The 19727-nt window shown below is 33.2% G+C and overlaps 1 protein-coding gene and 1 long non-coding RNA gene across 2 annotated transcripts; both read left to right on the plus strand.

The window, feature by feature from the left end:
• Window positions 1–8260: 8260 nt before the first annotated feature.
• Window positions 8261–13801, plus strand: LOC118027623 (uncharacterized). The gene is made up of 3 exons (XR_004683856.1): window positions 8261–9661; window positions 9755–12084; window positions 13174–13801. It is a non-coding gene; the product is annotated as an uncharacterized lncRNA (long non-coding RNA).
• A 2422-nt stretch (window positions 13802–16223) lies between these two features.
• LOC118027622 (cation/H(+) antiporter 24) lies at window positions 16224–19084 on the plus strand. The gene is made up of 2 exons (XM_073411447.1): window positions 16224–17279; window positions 17856–19084. The coding sequence occupies exons 1-2, from the start codon at window positions 16224–16226 to the stop codon at window positions 18978–18980; spliced, it is 2181 nt and encodes a 726-aa protein (XP_073267548.1). The 3' UTR covers window positions 18981–19084.
• The last annotated feature ends 643 nt before the right edge of the window (window positions 19085–19727 follow it).

The raw sequence follows: 19727 nt of genomic DNA on the forward strand, positions 1-19727 counted from the left end.
AGCACCATACCAAACAATGTCAAGGGACTTTGATTGTTTATTTACAAGTAAAGCATTGCGTTTAGTAATATTGTGAAAACATTAAAAATGATCGTTTTATTACTTTTTCGAACTATACATACTTTGAGAATTGCTTCCAAATCTAGCTCAAGTCCATCATCAAACTTTTGTCATTCCCTTTCGCCCTATGAGCTGCGAGTTATTTGCACGCCAACACTCGGATCATAGCCAATAGTTTAGGCTTTACAACTCCAAATCAAACATGGTCAAGGGGCTTTGATTGTTTATTTGCTATCGGAGTACCGTGTTCAGTAATACCATGAAAACATCGAAGAATTATTTTAATATCCTTGCAATCTATATATATTTTAAAAACTATTTTGAAATAATTTAAAAGGTAGAAATTAACTAGTCAAGTTTTTGGTTTATTTTTTATAACTTACCAGTTCGAGTCTTATAAATCTCAGGGTCACTGGAGACTTACATAGTTGTTAACTTCAGAACTCATTGAATTAATCAAAATACAAGCAAACTACAAAACACCCATATTAATTTAAAATAAAAAAACTACTTTAAAATATAGTTCAAAATGCGTTATTAAATATGACGGAAATTCTAGTCAAGAAATTGTGTAGCGTTTAGAGTTTTTTCTTTCTTTGTTATTTTTGTAATGAACTTGTTTTTTTGGAATCGGAAGAGACCTTCGTATGAAGAAGGTTTTTATTTTTATTTTTACCAAAAATTGATATACATCCATGGTTAGCTATTAGTATTAATGGGGAAGGGAATAACAAGATTTATTAATTATTACAGCAATAACTAAATTGATCACCGAATCAAATGCTAAAGAAGGCTAAAGATTCGAGCTCACGTGACAAAACTTATTAATCAGAACTCGAGTTTTTAGAAACTAAATATTTAATTTCTCTATTTTTAGATCTGTATCATTTAATCATTTTGTTGATTTCATGTTTTTTTTTTGGAAAAAAATAACTAAAGAAAAGCAAAGCAAATTTGATTAGAAAGGAAGATAGTTAGAAAGGAAAAACCAATAAATTGAAATAATCCAAATCCATCAATGAAATACTTAATTATTTCAATTATTAAAAATTAATTAATTAATATTGATAAATTACTGCACTTAGCTTTTCCACACAGGAAATAGAAGAAGAGAAAGAGAGAGAGAGTGAGTGGTGGAGTGGTACCCTAAAACCCGTCTATATTGACCACCGCATGCAAGAATGTTTGAATATTTTCCAATATATTAATTAACGAGTCTCCGACTCGTCGGCAGTGGCTTCCTAGTTTCTATTAAATGGTCATAGAATCGATCACGTGACAGCATTTGCTTGGAAATAATTTGCTTCTACACCACGCAAGAGATTTTTGTTGCGGTAATTAAATTAATTTCGTGACATGAAAGATATTAAACTCGGTATTCCATTACGCTTTGATTTATATGACCTGTGAAAAAAGAGTAAAAAGAATAGCCAGTAGTACATATAAAAACTAGACATTTAATATTTAATCAATAGTTTTTAATATAGCTATGTTTTTGCGGTATTTGTTCTGCAACGCATTTATTAAATTTCTTACCTTTTGTTGACTTGCAAACCTTTGGTTTCGACCATATGGGCCAGGAAAGGATTTTACCAAGCCAACAAAAACAAAAGGACAAACACATACAAGGTTTTCATGATTTTTTACGATTTCCAAACCTAGTTAGCTGGAGACAAGTCATGAGAAGCTAGTTAAACAATGCCCTAAAAGGCCAAAAAGGATCAAAGATTGCTACCACCTTTTCGGCAGAGGATGGAGAGGGGCCGGTCAGATTCTATCAAGGCATTAATGTCCTTACGATTAAAATGTGGGTTTCCCAGAATAAAATAAATGAAATGCAGATCATCAAGGGGTCACGATTTTCGAGAGAGTAGCAGGCATAGCTGAGTCTGTGGAGAGTATGTACTGATGAATGAAGAAAATAAGTAGAAGAGATGGGGTCTCCGAGAAAAACCCCCTGTCGAAAAGCTGAACCAAGTGCCGAGGGGTGCTGCTCCCTCGAGAGCCAGAGAAAGTAGGGTATAGAATGACCAGGGCCCAAGGCAGATTTCCAGTTCTTCCACCCTTGTATCATTCTTTGCTCCTCAATGAATACAGAATTTCGAGGACTACCCTTTCGCTTGTGTTTTTTTCCTGTTTCCCCCTCGTGTACTTCTCATCTCGAAGTTCAGCTAGCTAGGTCAGCTCGTGAATTAATATTGTCTGATCTCTCAAAGGGTTTACAATCCAATCTTTACATGAAACTTTAATCATACATTTATACAATGCTTTAAGTAATCTTTAATTGTCTCTCGTTAAAAAAATACCCGAACAAGGGCCTTGCATCCTTCCACTTAATGCTAGATGAAAGAGTGATTTAAAGATAGAGGATCGATGTGTTTTTGGGTGGATTTTACGAAGTTAAAATATGAAAATAAATCATTTGTGAAAAGAAGAAGGATAATGGTCTGAAAGTTAAGTAATAACCCAAGACTTTCATCTGGGAAGTTAATTTTTGTTGGACTTTGTTGTCTTAAATAGCAAATTACGTGAGTATTATTCAGCTACGATGTGTTTTTTTTTTTTTTAGAATAATGATCATGCTATAAATTGATTTTATTGCATGATGTGTTGAATTGTTTTCTGATTGAGTTTGGATTGTTTTCTTTTTAGAGTTTATTAGTATATATTAATATTAAAAGGTGAGTTTAAATTAAGTAAAAGTTAACAGAGATAATTAACTTCATTATATCAATATAAAAATCAATTAGATCACGAGTTACATGAATATATAGAAAATTAATAGAAAAGGTGTTGAATTAATACAAAAATATTCCATGCCTCGTCAACTAACTTTAACTGCATTTAATCCTTAAAAAATATTACAAATTATCATAGTAACACCAGTAATTTTAAGAAGATTCATCTGAGAAGATTATTAGAGCTTCTTTCAAATTTTTTTTAAGGAGAATACACGGAAAATTATTGGAAATCCTCCACTCAGCAATTTTAAGGATTTTTCTGAAGATGAAAAATTATCGGAAGCACCATCCAACAATGTTGAAGAGAATTAAGACTATGAAACTTCAGGCGTTGAAACTTGCGCACGCAGCGTCGCAAGCTTTCATCATGGGAGCAGTTACTGAAAGAAGGAGCTGAGGTTGAGCTGATTTTTATAAGAAAATAATTTTTTATTTTAATATGTCTTTGTTAAAAATAAATTTTTTAAAAATAAAAAATTATTAAATATATTTTAAAATAAAAATTATTTTAAAAAATTATTATTATTACACTTGAAATATAATATTTATTGTTTTTTTTTCTTTAAACTCAGTCATTGTGAGTTATAACAGTAAAATTATAGTTACGCCACTGACAACAAAACACAAATGGCCATCAGCGAAATAATGCGATATTTTTATTGTTTCATGTACTGTAAAATGACTAATACATCCTTTAAAAAAATCATGTGCCAAATGACAGGGGTATTTTTTATTTTTTAATTGTATAGTAAAATTAACACAATGCCATTGAATTTAAATTGTCTTTGCCTTGAGCGAAGGTGTTTTTATGTCTTTTCCATTTGGTTTTTATTTTAATTATAAAGTTTGATAAGGAGCAAATTAATATTTAAATACATATAAAATATTAATTAATTTTGAAAAAAGTGATTGCACATGACATTCACGCGAACATGTGCAAATGCGCCCACGATCTTCGGCCAGCCTGTACATCATTGTACAAAGGCTGAAATCCAGCTTTCATGATGGCTTTTTATCCTTCACGGTATCACCTCCATTAATGGGGCAGCATATGTATAAAAAACAATATTGGGTTTTGCTACGGTGGCTTTTTACTTTTCTCTATCATTCTTGGTTTCAGAGCTTTCTCCTATATTTTTAAAAATAATTCTTTAATTTTGTTTTATTTTAGATTTTACTTTTAATTATTTTTAAATTTTAAATAATACATGGAATTAACAATCATTAAAGTTTTTTATCTTTTAAATTTGATGATCATCTTTTTTATTGTTAATTTTTTTTAATCATTATCCTAATTAAATTATCTTTTTAATTACATCCTTCATCATTTTATATTATTCTTTTAATTAAAATATTTATTCAACTCGATTTTCAATATTTTAGTTCATTTTATTTTATTGTATATATTTTTCATTTTTTATTTGCAATTTATTTAGTTTAAATTCCTTTTTATTGGAGTTTTTTTTTATTTTATCTCTTGATATTTTATTTATCTGAATTTTGTTATCTTTTCAGGTCACGAATTTGAAAGATTGGATCGAGTTCGCTTAAATTTTTTTTAAAAAAAAAATTTTTTTTCAATTGATTTTTTTATAATTTTATCTTTTACAAGGAGTTATCATAATTTTATATGTCAAATCACAGGTTTTGTATAGTAAATTTTATTTATTTATTATTATTATATTATAAATTAATAAGATTTAACCTTACTTTTCAGATTTTTGAAAACTGTTTAAATTTTTTGCATTAAAAAAAATTGGTTCGACTTTTATTTTTGGAGCAATTTCCAGTCGTTTGTGCAAGTACTGAAGCGGATGTCTGGTGAAGAAAAGCCGGTATTTCTTGGACATGCACACTCCTGAATGAAAACCTAAATTTTTTTAAAAAAAATTATTAATAGTATGAATGTTTGATTAATTTATATATTTTAATTAATTTTACATATTTTAAAATTAACAACTATATAAAACAACCACTTAATTCAAACATAAAATCAAAAAACAAACTCTTTAATCTTGAATTTTTACCGACCACCTCCCACAATTATTCTTCTCTTGAAATAACGGAAGGATTCATTGCATATTAAATGCAACCACCAATGCCATGCATCATGTTCTTACCCCTGCAAAAGAAAGAGTAAAGTTGCAAAAAGATCACAAACGCCTTTCTAGATAAGGGTAGTGATAGTGACTGTGACAGTGACAGACAGTGACAGTCACAGTATCACAGTTAAAATAATACACTTAAAAGCATTCAAGCACTTAAATTACACTTATTAGTTGCTGGAGACTAAATAAGTAATTATTCAAGCTCTGAGTGTGATGCCGGATGATGGAATATCATTTTGCCGACTCTTATTGAGATTATTAAGTCATGATGTTCACTTTGACGAACACGGGGTTCCAAGAGTATATTCCTCTAAAACTTTTGGGTTTCTTTACTTGCAAGGCTTTATTGTTCATCAATTCACGTGTTATTGTGAATGAATTATCTAAAATATTATAGTTTTGAAGATTTAGTCTTAATTACAAGTTGATGAATTTTGATTTTTTTTAAATAACATTAAAAAAAATTTAAATGAAAATAACATCAAATATACATCACATGCTATAAATTTTCACAAAAAATACATTTCAATTCTTAATCTTTAAAAATAACATAGATTATATACTTTCAATACTTCAATATTTTTTCAATTTATTTTTATTAATTTCCAATCCTTAATTAAAAGAGAAGAAAGAGAGAGATATTATCAAATTCAGGTGATAGAGAAAAAAAAATACCGTTAATATTGATTTATGACACTAAAACAAATGATTTTTGTATTAAACAGTTACATTTAATAAAGAAAATTCATAGTAATTTGTTTTTACCTTTAAAGTTCGTGAAAAAATATATTTTAATCCAAGTTAATTTTTAAATTTGGGTTGATTTTAGTTCTCTGAGTGGTTTTTTGGGTTTTTATATATAGATTTATCATGGCTCCTACAATGTTTTATGGTCAAAATGGTTGGAGAACAGATTTTTTGATAAAAAAACTTAAACCTTGATTTTCTAACCATTACAAATCAGATGACGTGTCGTCTGATTTTTTTCTTCCCATAAAAATTTGAGGCATGTCATCCACCCTAGTTGTAAACAAAAAACAATTCATGATCCGATCGGGCGGGCCTCGACAAAATAGGCTAAGCAAGTGACGCCCAATAACACCTAATCTTTGCTCTTTTTTTTGTTCTAATTTTTTTTTTAAAATAATTACTTTTTTATGATTTTTTCTCTAAATTTTTTTAATTTACATTTAAACTAGCACCCCTTCTCTTTTTTATTTTGTTTATAAAGTTTTTTTTTAATAATGATTATTTTTTTAGTCATGTATTTAAATCTGAAGAGTTTTTCTGATTCATCTATCATTTATTTTTTTAATCTTCTGTATAGATGAAATTTATTTTTGAATTTATTTTTACATAATATTTCTAATATGTGTGGTCTTTCATGATATTTTTTTTCCTTTTATTTTATTCGACCAGTTTAATTTGTATCTTCATTTCTATTATTGTTTACTTAAATACAAAAATTATTTTAACAAAAAAACTTGGTAAATACAACTAGGTAAATATCCTTGATTTTTTAAGTTTTATTTTTATGTATTGTTAATGATTTTTATTTATTTATTTTCAAATATAGTTCTTAATTTATTTTATTATATGTATGTATAAATTTCTTTTATTTGAATTTAAATTCTTTAAATTATAAAAATATATTAAAAAACATGTATATATACACGCACGCGTCGGATAATAGTGAAGGCAACTCCTTGAACCCCGCCCCGGCCAGTGCTCATTTAATTAATGATATGTTTTAATTTTTTTTTTATATAATTGTTCGGGTTAGTTTATATATATCCAAACTAATTATATGGATTTTAAAATTAATAACCATATAAATTTTAAATAATTCAAAAAATTATAAAATTCATCAATCGAGCAATCTTATTAATTAGAAAATACATAGAGAGAGAAGGCATCCATGGTAACCAGTAACAAGGCTTCTTTTTTTTTCACCCATGAATCATCCGCAACATTTATGTATGTTCTGAAAGGCACCAATCCAACCTTGTTTTTGGATCAATAAAGGCTTTAAGCAGGTTTTTTTTATAAAAAAAAGACCAGATTCTGAAAATCAATACAATTTTTACTAATTTAGTTAATTCCCAATCTGGGCAGAGACAAGATTTTTTTATAGGAAAGCCAGGATTAGAAAAAAAAATTAAAGGACAAAACTTAAATTTTACTGGATTTAGCTTTAAAATTTTAAATTCTTCAAGGAGAAAGCATGGAATTTTTTTAATTCAGCGGCTCAAGCCCCTGTCAGTCTCTACTGATTCCACCCCTTGTTACATCCATACCTATTCATGTTAGAAAACGTGCATGTATTCATATTACATGTACGAGCAATTATTTCGATACATATTGAAATTTTGTTTCCTCAACATGACAATGACAATTAAATTGTTGAGAATTTGAAATTTCAAAGGTAGATATCTGAGAGTATCAATCACTAGATGGGTTGATGAATGAGGACTTGGAAAAAAAGATTGGATCATAATGCCAAATGGACGTCTTGAGATATTTTATTTAAGTCGATGTAAGTTTGAAATTTCCGAAAAAGCTAGCTCACTAATAAACTCGTGAAGGAGGAAATAAGTCCAGGGTACAAATATATTTAATCCTTCAGTACCATCGTAACAAGGAGAAGAAGTCGGTAAAAAATCAGGATATGTTTCGGACAGGAAAACTCTCATCAAACACAAGCAAAAAGAATTAGGTTTTGACTCTGTACACATGCTAGATCATGGATCGTAAACTGGATATTGTCTCCAATTTATATAACTCTCTATCTTTAGAGGCTTAACGGATTGGTAAATGAGTGTCTCTCTCTCTCTCTCTCTCTATATATATATATATATATATATATATATATATATAATCATCTTATAATTGAACTCGACGTTATGGAGAACAAATATTACTATATGGTTTTGATCAGCCGTAAACAGCTGGTGTCCAAACAATTCAATGCCTCATTAATGCTAACAACGATAACCATGTCATTGCTGTATTGGAAATGCTTGGAGGTTGAAACTAGCTAGCTCGCTTGTCAATTACTATCTAGTCCAAAGTGTCCAGTGGTCAAGATATGGTAGAGTGCATATTAGACAATATTGAGGATCCCTCCTTCTAAACATTACTCGAGACAAATTTTGAAAGAATTCATGGCTACCATGCGGCAAAGCTGCGAGAAAATAAAAAATAATTTCGAATTTAGAAATAGTCCATACCGTATCCCGAGTGATCTTCCTAGCATGAAAGACGTAGTCGGCAGAAGTATATATAGAGGTAAAGAGTAAGAAAAACATTACACATGGACTTAAACCATAATATAAAAATATAAGAGAATACTACTACAAAGAAAATGATAAAAAAACCGTCCTTCCATAATGCTCCACCACGTTCCTCCCTTTATAAATAGACTCCCACCCTCCTTTGCACTCCCCACCATGTGAGTCATCACTTGAGGAGCTTAGTTAGCTAGCTACTAGCCTTGGCTCTTACAAATATTGCTTGCTTCAGGCTTTCTTGATAAAGGCTTCAAATGGATTCTATGTGCATAAGTATGGGAGAATCTGTGAAGCTCAGGAGGGATAGCGCCATGAGCTGATGATAAGTTGATGTTTGATGGGTTAATCTCAACATAATCAATCTAGTCATTAGTGGCGCTATCTATCCTGAGTTCTATGGGTTCTCCTTGCTATTCCGGTACAGTTTCGGCTTTAAAGATGGTTGTTGGCTTCTGGGTATGTGTGTACTTTTCTTCTATAAATGCGTTCTTAATTAGGTTACAATTTCTCTCCCTCGCTAGATTTTCTTTTAAAAGACAAGAGCCTAGATTCATGATCATGTTTGGGGTATTTTGGATAAATATATCCTTGATCTTGCCATTTTTGTTCCTGGTTGGATTTTCAGCAGCATAATCATACCAAGATCAATGATGTGCGTTTTATTTTCTCTTCCTTCTAACTCAATACGATATTTATATACATAAGTTGGTTCAAGATGTATTTCTTCTTGTTTTGGCTCTAGTTTCCTGGAATTAGCGTCATGAGGGAAGCTCCACTTCTTCGCAAGGACACGGCTTTACTTTCTTCCCTGTTCTGGGTTTTTGTTTATTTATTTACATGCTTTATATCAGCAAGGTTTTGGTAATAGAAAGATAAATGATCTTTGGTATTTTTTCCACAATTCCTTTGTTTCATGGCCATATTTTCACTGGGATGCTATCATTGCAAAATAAAATGATCTGTGATCATTCATGCTCATCAGGTAATTAGGTATGTTATTTTATTTCTAACTTTTGCTATCGCGGTTGATTATCCCGTTTAGATTGATATTTATGTCTCTGAAATTGTAATTGTTTTCAGCTTGCAATCTTAACCTCTTCGGCTTATGTGATGCTCTAATTAGTTTCCTTCAACGGTTCTGATCTCCATGATTTTCTTAGTTAGTTAAAAACCCCAGGAATTCGTGATCTATTTGTTCGTCTGGTTTGTATAATTAATAAGATTAATTATGCAGTAAGGTTTTTATACTGCTGAGTAATATTATGAATTGGGTACGTTAGGGTTTGTCATTTGGGTATGCCAATCATCAGTTCTGTTGGTCCGCTGTTTAGAAAGGTACTTGCCTTTTCTTCTTACAAAAAAAATCTAAGGGTTTTCACATTTTTCTTTGAAACAGGTTCTTGATGAGTGCCTTTTGAGAGATTACCCTGATTTTATGGTCTCGGCTGTTTCAAGTTTTAATGTAAGCTATTCTGAAACTAACTCTGAAACCCTAGAGATTCATCATATAAATTTATGGTGTTAGGGTGTTTGTTTTGATTTAATGTTTTTGCAGGCTTTTCAATAATGGGGATTGGTTGCTGTGGGTGTTGACTCCTTCCCCACTTTGTTCAGATCACGGTTCCGTCGCTTTCTTTTTCTAAAATTTTTTCTCCCACCACCACCACCACCACCACCATCCCTGTTAAAAGCAAACTTTGATGCAAATTACATAGTAATTGTCGATATCTTTATTCTACATGCATTTTTATAAAGATTGTTGTTCATAGCCTTTCATGTGGATGATGATGGGTGAAGTTGACTTGAATATTTTGAGTTCTTTTATATAATATAGCCATCCATTCTCTGTTCGATTGCTAAAGTGGATCATTTTGTTGGCCATTATAACCAAAATGCTAGGTTGGAATGTATATTTATTAGTTTGAACGCATCTATTGAGAAGTTTAATTTAATTTTAGGGTACGAAGTGTGTCCTATTGTTTGGGGACAAAGGAAACATCTTCCCCCCAGCAGATCTCCTACCTTTTGCTATTATGGACTAATATAGTATGATCTTCATCATTATAGTATAGTGGACAGCGTGCTTCAACAGAAACCCCCACCTTTCCACAGTATGGAGAGCTTTAAGGGTATGCCTCCAGTGAGAGACATCAAAATCTTGACTGTATCTTTGACCCAAAATAGCTACTGATATATAGTATTCTGTTCTTCCTCCATGAAAATAATGCCTTATAATTGAAATATGCATTTTTAGATTTTGAATGTTATGTAATTGTTTCAGAGGTTTATAAATTTGGGAGGATGATGGTATATATCCTGGTGCATATTCGAATCTGATTAGGTTATATCCCCAGAAGGTAGATAAAAATTCTGTCATCTCTTTCCCCCCCAAGATTCTGCGGGATCCATCAGTTTTTATTTTTTGGTTAGCTTCGGGTAAAAGAGATGAGATAGCAACCATGGCAGAGCCTTAAATATCTGTACTTGCTGAAACGTCATCATCGACCAAGTTAAATGTATTTTTCTTTTTCAAGAATTCCGTGTTTATGCGCGAGGCCGGTTTTTCCCCATTTGTTTCCTTTGGCAGAAGGTCCGAACTCCAATTCTTAGACAAGTACAAAATATGCAAAGTTCTGGTAATATTATGGAAGAAGTCGCTACATCGCATAACCATAAGAACAGAACTTATCGTCTACAACAGAAGTAGACGACTCTTTCCGGGCAGCGCCGTGAGCTGACGGAAAACGAGTGTACTGGTAAAGATCAAGACGCCGGAAAAGAGCCTAGCCCATGCATCAATTCTAAATTGCAAGGGCTAACTGGTTTGTCCTTGATTGGATCTGCAATGTATAAAAATCTCAATTAAATCACCTTCCACGTAGAGACATAGTCTCTCGCCAAAATCACTAGTCTTCATGCAGTACATCAGGGACGTTGATTCGAAGAGAACTTGTAGCTGGAACTTATTATTTAATTAGATTTCATTTTTTTTTAATTTGGGTTTTATTATTTAATTCAATGTAGCTTATTATTTACACAATTTTTAGGCTATTAACGTTGTAGTAATTAATCTTCAAAATTTATCAGATCATAATGTATTCTACCAAGTTGCACTAAGAAATGTCAATTTATTTTATTTGTAAGGCCAAGAAAAGTGCATTGGACTTCAACAGGAGGGCTTATGTATAAAAATTTCTACCAAATACCTTAAAATAATGGATTATTAAAACTACCGGATCTATGCAAATCAAACCAGATGCATTTTAGGTCAAACAACACCATGCTAACAATTTAAAAAGTTGATTTAATTATATGAATCAGATCCAACAAATAGCTTTTTAACCCCTTTAATAGTTGGCTTTGAGCAAAGAGAGGATTGAAATGCTTTTCTCAATTTTATATTTATGCAGGTGGTGGCTGTAACGCAGCTGAATATATTGTATTCAAATCATCTTCACAATAAACGGCTGCCTTATACTGATTCTTGAAACAAATCTTCTAGGCTTGGCAATAACGAAGTTAAGGCAGGCCTTAGTTGTAGGCCCTATCGTCGCTTCGAGGAAAGCCCAGATTGTGGGGCCTATATGCTTCATTTCTAATCCTTCTCCTAATTAGGTTTTAATTTGCAGGTGCTTGTCATGGCCAGATTTTTAAACCCTGCCAATAACTCCCTCATGCAAATGTATCCGGTGATCTTAATACCACCGTCAAAGTTGAATCAAGTGACTCACACTTCTCGCTCCTTCGACCTTGTTGTACGGAGAAGACCTTTTGAATTTCAACTTTAACCTCGTATTGCTTGATCTTGCTTTGATCATCTTAATAACTAAGATGATTCGCATTCTTCTCAAGCCTCAAACAGCAAAGGGACGTCTGCGAAATCATGTGAGTGATTTCTTCCTTCAATTTATAGACATATACGCACGCATATATGAGGTTAGTCTAATGGTAATTAAGGCCTTGGTGAAGTTCTGTAAATTAGACATGCACCTAATTAGACATTATTGTATACCATTGAAATTTGAATGTGGATTGTGACTTGTGAGTGTTTCAAATAATTTCCCTCCTAAAATAGTGTAATGGAATGATGATTTTCAAGGGTGCCATTTCTTTGGACCCTCTGTTCCAGGCCGGAGCAAGGAGTTAACGAATTGAAGCAGTTGTTACTAGATAATGCCCGATTCGTGGTGGCGAATCTTATTGGAACTATTGGTTTTGCACATTTCTTATCTTTGACTTCAGTCGAAACGGTTTTCAATGTATTTAGATTTTCAGTGTATTTAGAAAAGAAGGGAAGAAACAAGTCTTCACTGATCTTTCTTCCCTTTATAACGTGCACACTATTTTCAATCATCAATTCACGGGAAGCTTGCAAAACCTGTTTTATCTGGAGGGGTTGCCGCAAATATATCTATAACTGCATTTCCTGTGATTTATCTTGTCCTTAAAGAGTGACAACTACTCGCCTCCGAGGTCGGACGAATGGCATTGACCCCAGCATTGGTGAACGATGTAATAGGGATTATTGTTATTATTGCATTTGAAACCTTTAGACAAGGTCAAAGCAGTGCTATCAGTGTTTTGTGGTTCGTGATTTCGGTGATAATTCTAGTGGCCTCTGGGATTGTTTTCACCCGGAGAGCACTGATTTGGATTGTTGAAAACACCCCAGAAGAGAAACCTGTAAATCAATCATGTAGTTTCCATTCAGTAAGAGTCTCACTCTCGGTCTCATGATGAACTTGAGAGTCACATATGAGCTTATGGTATTTCTAGAATGGCTGAACAAAAGGGTAATTCTCTATGCTCGTGTTTTTTCTCTTCTACATTCTCTTGAAAACGTGCTTACTTTTTCGAAATTGTGAAGGAAAAGAATAAAAAGAATTCAAGTTCTCTAGATATTGGTTGCTAACAACTTGCTTTCTATATGAACCACTGGATCGTATAGAATAATGCATCTCTTCATTTTTGCAGAATAATGCCAAGAGTAATTTCACCCATCGATGTTAAAGAAAGAATCAAGCCATCCATCGAGGCCGAGGATCAGGCTTTGCACTGGTAGGCGTTGTTGATTAGGATGTGAGTTTTGGCCTCTTGTAACAGCGTCTTCAAGATTGTAAAGAAGCTTTCAAGGTTGTGAAAAAGCTTTTGTTTTGTCTGGGTAGGTTGTGAGGGGTAGGGTCCTTGTCTTGTTCGGGGAAGAGATGGGAGAGAAACAAGATCTGCAGCAACATAACCAATTCTTTTCAGGGCTTGTGGAGGAATAAGATCAACAATGTCGTCAGGCCCTTGTTTTTTTCCTTCCGGGACTCATAAACCTGTCGGAATTCTTGTCGACAGGGTCACACTAACGACTCTGCTGCTATGCAATATTACAGTCGGAGCTTCGTTAACAGATATGCTGGCTTCTCATGAGGTGCTTGCCTATGCAGACAGGATGGTCGCTAATCGTGAAGTCTCTCTAACAGTAATAAAGCTTCTTTCATGTAATAATGTTGGAGATAATGTGAATGAGTAGAAACTTGATAAGTGGGTGGTGACATCTTTTTGTGTGAAAAATGTAAGAAACTGGACTGTTGTTTATGTAGAAAATCTTAATTAATTGCAATTTTTTAGGTTAAATTTAATTTTGATGGACTGAATATATGGGAATATTATTAATTCATTGCAATAAAGAGTTTAATACAATCAGTCGATAAATTTCATGCAAATTTTAAGATATTTCTATAGAATTCCATGCAAAATAACAAAATTAGAATAAAATTTAAACGAGTAATTAAATTACATAAAGTTTTTAACAAACACACTTAACACATACCATACTGGAGTATTAAGCTTATAGTTTGAAATATTAAACTAAAGTAGTGTAAATAGAAAGCATTGTTGTTAATTATTAAATTCTTTATTCTTAAAACTCGAATGTACATGATGCAACCAGTCTCATTGCAAAAAGTCTTTTATGATTCTAATAATTTAATTTTTAAAGATTGCATAATCTTTCAAAGTCTACGAATCAAAGAAATATAACTTGACTTCTCTCTGCTACTCAAAATTCTATAGCTCTAGAATGTGAAAGCAACTACAATAAAACATACTCTACTAGAGAGCAAAAAAATTAATAAAAAAAGCAAAAAATGAGATAAGTAAAGAAGTAAAAGGATTTTTATTACCCTGTTTGTCTTTATATTTTAAAATTATTTTTGAAAAAATTAAAAAAAAATTATTTTATTTTATTTTAAAGTAATATATTTTTGGTGTTTTCAGATTATTTTGATATGTTAATATCAAAAATAATTTTAAAAAAAAATAAAAAAACATTACTTTGATGTATTTCAAGTAAAAATATATTTTAAAAAAACTATCACAACCATATTTTTAAACATGTTTTAAAACAATCTTTAATCCCTTTTTTATGTAGGGAAATAGGGTTGGTAGACTTAATTCTAGCATTTTATATTAAATAATAAAGGTTAAGGAATTTTTAAAAAACGTTTAGGAATTTCGATTATCTAGGTATTAAACCTAAGCAGCTGAATAGAAAGATTCTTTGGGAAACAGAAGTTTACTTAAAGTCTTGTTTCTTGAAGTTCCTTTTCCAAGAATTTCTTATTATCTTCTAGGTTCAAACTCTACGATGATAAATATTAAATATTTTTCTTAATTTCCTCTTTGTTGTGCAATGTTCAATTACGGTACCACAACTCGTTTTATTTGTATCATCCCTACATTTGAAGAATGTAGCTAGTTCTTCATACTTTTTAAATTATAATATTTTTTATTAGTTTATTATCTTATCAATATAAGCTTATGTGTTGATTTTTTTTTTTATGAATAATTGAAGTAGAAAATCTGATCAATATTTTATTCTAATTTTGGTATATTAAAGTATAAGTATCCATATTAAATATTAAACTTTAATTTTTAGATTTAATTTTCAATTTCAACCACCTTGAACAGTGGCGAAATTTCTGTGTCTGCGGAATTTCTGTGGTTGCCATGGAATACATGGCAATATTAAAAAAAATTTTCTCTCTTATATTTAGATGCAAAATTATTAAAAAAAATAATTTAAAAAAAATAATAATAATAAAAACAAGAAATCTTACACACGTATAATTCTGCCAGTTCTAACTAAAGAAATAAGAAAAAACAAGAGCATGTTTTATGTTAGCATAATAAGCTGTATTGTAATATTTTAATGAATGGATGAGATTGGTTTTAGAAATCTAAAGGCATGGTAGACTGAGCTAAGAGAAGATCATCAAATTGTAAACCCTGACCAAGAACGTAAGCTGGCCACTGCCCCATTTCACGCACGTCCACATCCCTTGAAAAAGAGGAAGTATTTCTCTCTCTTTCTGTGCTTCCATTCTTCATAGCTAGTATTTGCATTTCAGGCAGTCATTGTTTGTGATGGTCAGATTTGTCCAATTGTTTCATCCCCTCCCTGATCACGCGAGATGGAGACATGCAGAACAGTATTCCCGCGATCTTCTTCAGACTACAGAGGAAGTTGATGAGTCCAGTAGTCCTACTCCTCTTCATGTCTTTATATGTCGAAGAACTCATCCTGGTCACTGCCTGGGCATTTTCCACGGAGAAAACCCTTTGAACTGCTCCTTTAACATCATCTTATTTGATCTTGTTTTGATGATTTTGATTACTGCCATGCTCCGTCTTCTTCTCAAGCCTTTAAAACAGCCAAGGATCGTCTCAGAGATTATTGTGAGTAATTTCTGCTTCCTTATTTTGATCTGGAAAAATTCACACGGTCATATATACAGGTACTTGGTTCAAGTTGCATGTTCCCAGAAATTAGTTGGCCCAAATTAATATAGAATGAATTGGCCCTCCTCTTTTCTTAATCATCTTGAGGGGAGCTACCTCTCATTTTCTGTTTTATATTTTGATTTTGATTTTGATTTTGATTTTGATATTTGATGCATACATATATGTGTGTGTATGATTGTATTAGTTTGTGAGTATTTCAAATTGTTTCCCTACTAAATTTTTGCAATGCAACGATGCTTTTTAAGGCTGGCATATTCGTTGGACCCTCTGTTCTAGGCCAGAGCAAGAAGTTAACCGAGCAGGTGTTACCAGATAATGCCCAGTTTGTGGTGGCGAATCTTGGAGCTATTGGTTTTGCATATTTCCTTTTTGTGACTTCAGTGGAAACGGATTTCAGCGTACTTAGAAAAGTAGGGAAGAAACACGTCTACAGTGCTGTGATAGGAGTCTTTTTTCCAATTACAACAGTGTGTATAGTTGCATACTGTTTTAAATCATCAATTCATGGGAACCTCGCAAAACCTGTTGGGATTGGAAGCGTTGCTTCAAGTGTGTCAGTAACTGTATTTCCTGTGATTTATCTTATACTTAAAGAGTTACGACTACTAAGTTCTGAGGTTGGACGGATGGCAATGGCCACAGCAATGGTAAGTGATGTGATGGGGATTATTCTTGTTTTTGCATTTGTAGCAGTGAAACATGGTCAACATAGCGGTGCCGATGCTTTGTGGTTTATGATTTCTGTGATAGTTCTAATGGCCTTTGCGATTATTGTGATTCGGAGCGTACTGCTCTGGGTTGTTGACAGAACCCCCGAAGGGAAACCTGTAGATCGGTCATATGTGGTTCTCATTTTGTTGGGGGTATTGGTGATGACATTTTTTAGCGACATGTTTGGTCTGGTCTTTCTCCATGCATCGTTGCTGCTGGGGATTGTGATGCCTGATGGGCCTCCACTAGGGGCAACCATGGTGCAAAGGAGCCGAACAATAGTAATGGAGCTTCTTATGCCATTTACATTTGCAATCTTGGGATTGAATGTGGATGTCTTCGCCATGGCCAATTATGGCTGGTCGAATTTGGAACCGCTATTTGCCATGGTTATTGCAGGGTATCTCTCCAAATTGATTGCAATTTCTGCTGTTGCTCTCTTCTTTGGAGTTCCATTCAAAGAGAGTTTCACTCTCGGTCTCATGATGAACTTGAGAGGTTTATACGAGGCTACAATATTTTTGAAATGGCTGGACGAAGGGGTAAGCTCTCTATGCTCACATATTCTCTTGAAAATGTGATTAATTTTTTGAAATTTTGCAGGGCGAGGGGAAAAGGTTCAAAGTTAATTTCTTAGAAAATGAATATTGAAAGAAACTAGCTGGCTTAACCAAGCTCCTATGTGAACCACTAGACACTGTAGTGTAATCAACCTTTCCTTTTTGATGAATAGACCTGCTTTGATTTTGAGTGCAGTATGCAGGTTTAATTGTAGTTTTAGGGCCCTGTTAGTAGCCATCCCCTTGGTGGTTCTGTTATCCTCTTATCCATGACTTGTAGCTTCCTTTCTCTAATCCATTGTCATCTAATAAAATTACGTCGCTCTTCAAGAAAAAAAAAATGCCATGAGTAATTTGGGCAGAGGAGGTAAAATTAATGAAAGTTTAGTCTAAGATGAAATGTGATGGGAACTTAGTATAGGTTAGTTGGACTGAAGAGGCCAGCCCTGTGCTTCGAAAAAAGCACGTCTTCTTCATTTCCTTTTTCTTTTCCAAGTATATTGTAAGAGACAATTAGAAAACGTCCGTATAATGGCTTTCAAAACATTTCACATTTTGGATTGTTAAGTTCTTACATTTTTTGTTTGCTCGCAGATTCTGGAGACACCTACATACACATTGATGCTGCTATTAACAACATTGATGACTGGCACATGTTCGGCTTTGATTTGCTTCATCTACGACCCCACAAAGCAATACATGACAAACAAAAGAAGAACCATACAACACACCCCTTCAGGAACAGAGCTCAGCATTTTAGTTGGCATCCACGATGAAGAATGTGTAGCTGGACTCGTTAACCTCCTCGAGACCTCACATCCAACTATGACCAGCCCTTTTGCTGTCTATGCCATCCATCTATTTGAGCTTGTAGGCCGTGCGTTTCCCGTGTTCATAGACCATGATAAACCAGAACGACCACCCAAGTATATAAACTACAAAAAAATTCACAATGCCCTAAAGCTATATCAAAAACCAAGAAGTGAGTATGTCAAACTACGTTCCTACACTGTTGCGACAGTGAAGCGAACTATGCACCAAGATATTTGCGATTTGGCTTTGACATATAAAGCTACTCTAATCCTTTTACCTTTCTGCAGTAAAAGACTTGATAACCTTGCAGGAAGTGAAATTGTCAGGCATGTTTATGGAAAGCAATCTATAAACTCTAGAGTCCTAGCCAATTCACCTTGCTCAATTGGAATTTTTGTCGACAAGGGTTATCATAACCCAATTGCCATGCAATATTACCATCAGCTCTTCTTTCGCAGATGTGTTGTTCTATTTTTGGGAGGAGCGGATTCTCGAGAGGCACTTGCCTACGCGGACAGGATGGCTAGTAATCCTGAAGTTTCTCTCACGGCGATAAGGTTCCTCTCATACAATAATATTGGAGATAATGAGATGGAGACGAAGCTTGATGACGGGGTGGTGACATGGTTTTGGGTGAAGAATGAAGGGAATAGCAGAGTGGCTTATAGAGAGGTGGTGGTGAGAAATGGAGAAGAAACTCTAGCAGCAATCCAAGCCTTGGACAACGATACTAATGAACTTTGGATAGTGGGAAGGAAACAAGGAATAAACCAGGTGCTCCTTGAGGGATTGTCAAAGTTGAGTGAAAATCCTGAATTGGGAGTGATTGGAGATTATGTTGCATCCACTGATTTTGGTAGCACAGCTTCTGTGTTAGTAGTACATCAGCAAATTATGAGAGGATGAGGGTTGGCTACTGCTGACGTTTTATCAGAGATAGCTTTGGTAGTAGGTTTTCTGAACATCCCTGTGTAAAGACTAATTGATTTTTATTGTTATTTTTCAAAAATACTGGGAATTATATCTTTACCCGATTTGTTGATCAAGTAGATATCAAATGCGATTCATCTGGAATTTCACTGGTGCAAATACTGTCTTGTAACGGGTTCTTCCATCAGGTATTTGCCAATTGTAACTTCTGGAGGTTCTTTCCAGCATTAATGCAACGAAGAACTTGAAATCAAATAGCAACTGTTAAGAAATGGAAGCACTAATTACATGTATCCTCGCCATATGAATTAGTCTTCAGATAAGAACAACGTACATGGAAGCATTATGAAATATATGCAGCAAAGTTCATTACACTCTAAAAATGTAAGATTTTCTATTGACCGATGCCAAGTTAAACAATTCGCGACAAGAGATCTTACTGTTAGAACTTGGAAACTCTCAATCCATAAGTTTCAAATCTTCATCGATGGTGGGCTGGCAGCTTGTTCGATGGATTATGTTTAGTCTCCAGCCCCCAGCTCAGATTCAGAAATGGTCAAATAAGACGATATCACAAGTCTATATACTTGTCCAGATACTATTTACCATCCAATATTTTTAGTTCTATGACGAGACGGAGAGAACTTCTTCCTTGATGCCAAACAGGACACGATATTACTGGGGAAAAAGAAAAGGCCAGATTGAGATCAAGGCGTATCTTTC

Source organism: Populus alba, chromosome 9 (assembly GCF_005239225.2).
Source record: "Populus alba chromosome 9, ASM523922v2, whole genome shotgun sequence".
Lineage (NCBI taxonomy): Eukaryota > Viridiplantae > Streptophyta > Magnoliopsida > Malpighiales > Salicaceae > Populus > Populus alba.

What these genes read in the sequence shown, in the direction of transcription:
- LOC118027622 (XM_073411447.1), top strand. Translation starts at nt 16,224, where the DNA reads ATGCTTTTTAAGGCTGGCATATTCGTTGGACCCTCTGTTCTAGGCCAG. An exon ending in CACATATTCTCTTGAAAATG is followed by an intron (nt 17,280 to 17,855) that starts TGATTAATTTTT and finishes GTTTGCTCGCAG; the next exon opens with ATTCTGGAGACACCTACATA.